Here is a 2500-nt window from a genome sequence, read left to right as displayed (position 1 = left end):
AGCAGCTAACAGATTACAACAGCTAACAGTTAACAACAGATAAAAGCTGCTAACAGATAACAACAGCTTACAGCTTACAGTAGCTAACAGCCGCTAATATATAACAGCCGCTAACAGATAACAACAGCTTACAGCTTACAGTAGCTAACAGCCGCTAATATATAACAGCCGCTAACAGATAACAACAGCTTACAGCTTACAGTAGCTAACAGCCGCTAATATATAACAGCCGCTAACAGATAACAGCAGCTAACATATAACAACAGTTAACAGCTAACAACAGCTAACAGCTTACAACAGATAACAGCTTACAACAGATAACAACATCTAACAGCAGCTAACAGCTACTATATGCTAACAGATGCTAACAGCCAACGGCCTCTGTGTGGTCAGTGAGGTGTTGATCCGTGTGAAGGTTCTCGACGAAGTCACGGTTAAATACGTCGCGTCACAATGTTCGCGGCACTTTGACAAACATGCCTCGAGAGCCGCGTCTTAAATGTAAAAACAGAAACACGGTGAAGCTCCGGAGGTGAAGCTAATAATAGCCTGAGAGAGGACAACTGGTCCAGGGTCAGAGGTCGCCGGCGTCACATGAGTGTCGGGGTATCAGGTGTAGAACATTTACCTTCACACTGGGACAAACTGAGATCTTCTCCTGCAGGTCCACTGAACTCAAGGTTCGACTGTAGATTCAACACAGAATAAATGTGTCGTTGAACAAACATCAGAAGGTTCTCAACGTTTCTCCTCATGTTTGTCTGATGATGGACAACATTCAGGTTGTGTGTGATCAGAGATGAAACCAGCTCAAGATGAAGGTGTTGGATGAGCTTCATGACACGAGAAGATCATCTCCATGAAGGACCGGGTCATGAGACGAGAAGATCATCTCCATGAAGGATCAGGTCATGAGATGAGGACAGAAGATCATCTCCAAGAAGGATCAGGTCATGACACGAGAAGATCATCTCCATGAAGGATCAGATCATGGAACGAGAAGATCATCTCGATGAAGGATCAGGTCATGAGACGAGAAGATCATCTCCATGAAGGATCAGGTCAAGAGACGAGAAGATCATCTCCATGAAGGATCAGGTCAAGAGACGAGAAGATCATCTCCATGAAGGATCAGGTCAAGAGACGAGAAGATCATCTCCATGAAGGATCAGATCATGGAACGAGAAGATCATCTCCATGAAGGACCAGGTCAAGAGACGAGAAGATCATCTCCATGAAGGATCAGGTCAAGAGACGAGAAGATCATCTCCATGAAGGATCAGGTCAAGAGACGAGAAGATCATCTCCATGAAGGATCAGATCATGGAACGAGAAGATCATCTCCATGAAGGATCAGATCATGGAACGAGAAGATCATCTCCATGAAGGATCAGGTCATGAGACGAGAAGATCATCTCCATGAAGGACCAGGTCAAGAGACGAGAAGATCATCTCCATGAAGGATCAGACTCACTCTTGATGGGGATGATGAGCTGAGGAACCACCGGGAGGATCTTGGAGCCGCCGTGCTCCAGCATGTCGTGGATCCCCTGGCGAGCGAAGAACTCGTACGGATGGTTGGTCTCACACAGGCCGTGGAAGAAGAGCGGCAGGTAGTGGTGATAGTCCAGCTTCTCGATCTCCACCTGAGGAAACACGACATGATCTCAACATGTGTCTCTGCAGTCAACGACCTTGGGAACAAGAAATGACCTTGAATGTTGAATATATTCATCTCTGGATTACACAGAAGTGAATACATATCTTGTGGTGGTATTAACGATTGTCCCTCTAGTGGCAGCTCAGAGACTGATGGACACGTCCATGTATTAGTACCAGGTTAACAACACTAACTAGTACACATGCATGAGAAAAACTTCATGATCACAATATTTTTTTTCACCATATTGTATCGATTCATTATGAAGAGCTAACATAGAAATATTTACTCAGCGTTTGTTCATGTTTGTGTTGAAATTAAACTTCGAGCCTCTAGATGGCAGCAGTTGTTACGTCCTCACAGCTTAAGTAAGAATGATGACTGAGGACGAGAGGATACAGTGAGTCCAGCAGCTTTTAAAGCTGATGTTTGGACATATTTTGGTTTGAAAACAAATGAAAGTAGTTACAACTTTGTCAAGAATCATGTGGTCTGTAAATACTACAACACCAGAGTCAAGTACTGGACAATACTACACATATATACTTGTTACTACACTATAACAACACCAGAGTCAAGTACTGGACAATACTACACATGTAAGTAAGTAAGTAAGTAAGTAATATATATTTATATAGCGCTTTTCGAGACCAGGGTCACAAAGCGCTTTTGTATACTTGTTACTACACTATAACAACACCAGAGTCAAGTACTGGACAATACTACACATATATACTTGTTACTACACTATCACAACACCAGAGTCAAGTACTGGACAATACTACACATATATACTTGTTACTACACTATCACAATACTAGAGTCAAGTACTGGACAATA

General features: G+C 42.9%; 1 protein-coding gene across 1 annotated transcript in view; it reads right to left on the bottom strand.

Moving 5' to 3' along the window:
• pacrg (PARK2 co-regulated) overlaps nucleotides 1-1826 on the bottom strand; it is a 107481-nt gene extending 105655 nt beyond the window's left edge. Inside the window, exons 1-2 of the mRNA XM_087780373.1 lie at nucleotides 1821-1826; nucleotides 1475-1646 (exon numbers count right to left, since the gene is read on the bottom strand). Coding sequence (XP_087636499.1) covers nucleotides 1475-1646; nucleotides 1821-1826 — 178 coding nt within the window. The remainder of the gene's footprint in view (nucleotides 1-1474; nucleotides 1647-1820) is intronic.
• Nucleotides 1827-2500: the final 674 nt, after the last annotated feature.

This window comes from Callionymus lyra, chromosome 18 (assembly GCF_982586985.1).
Source record: "Callionymus lyra chromosome 18, fCalLyr1.hap1.1, whole genome shotgun sequence".
NCBI classification, from domain to species: domain Eukaryota; kingdom Metazoa; phylum Chordata; class Actinopteri; order Syngnathiformes; family Callionymidae; genus Callionymus; species Callionymus lyra.
The sequence above is the reverse complement of the archived record's forward strand: the minus strand, read 5'-3'. Positions and strand labels throughout refer to the sequence as shown.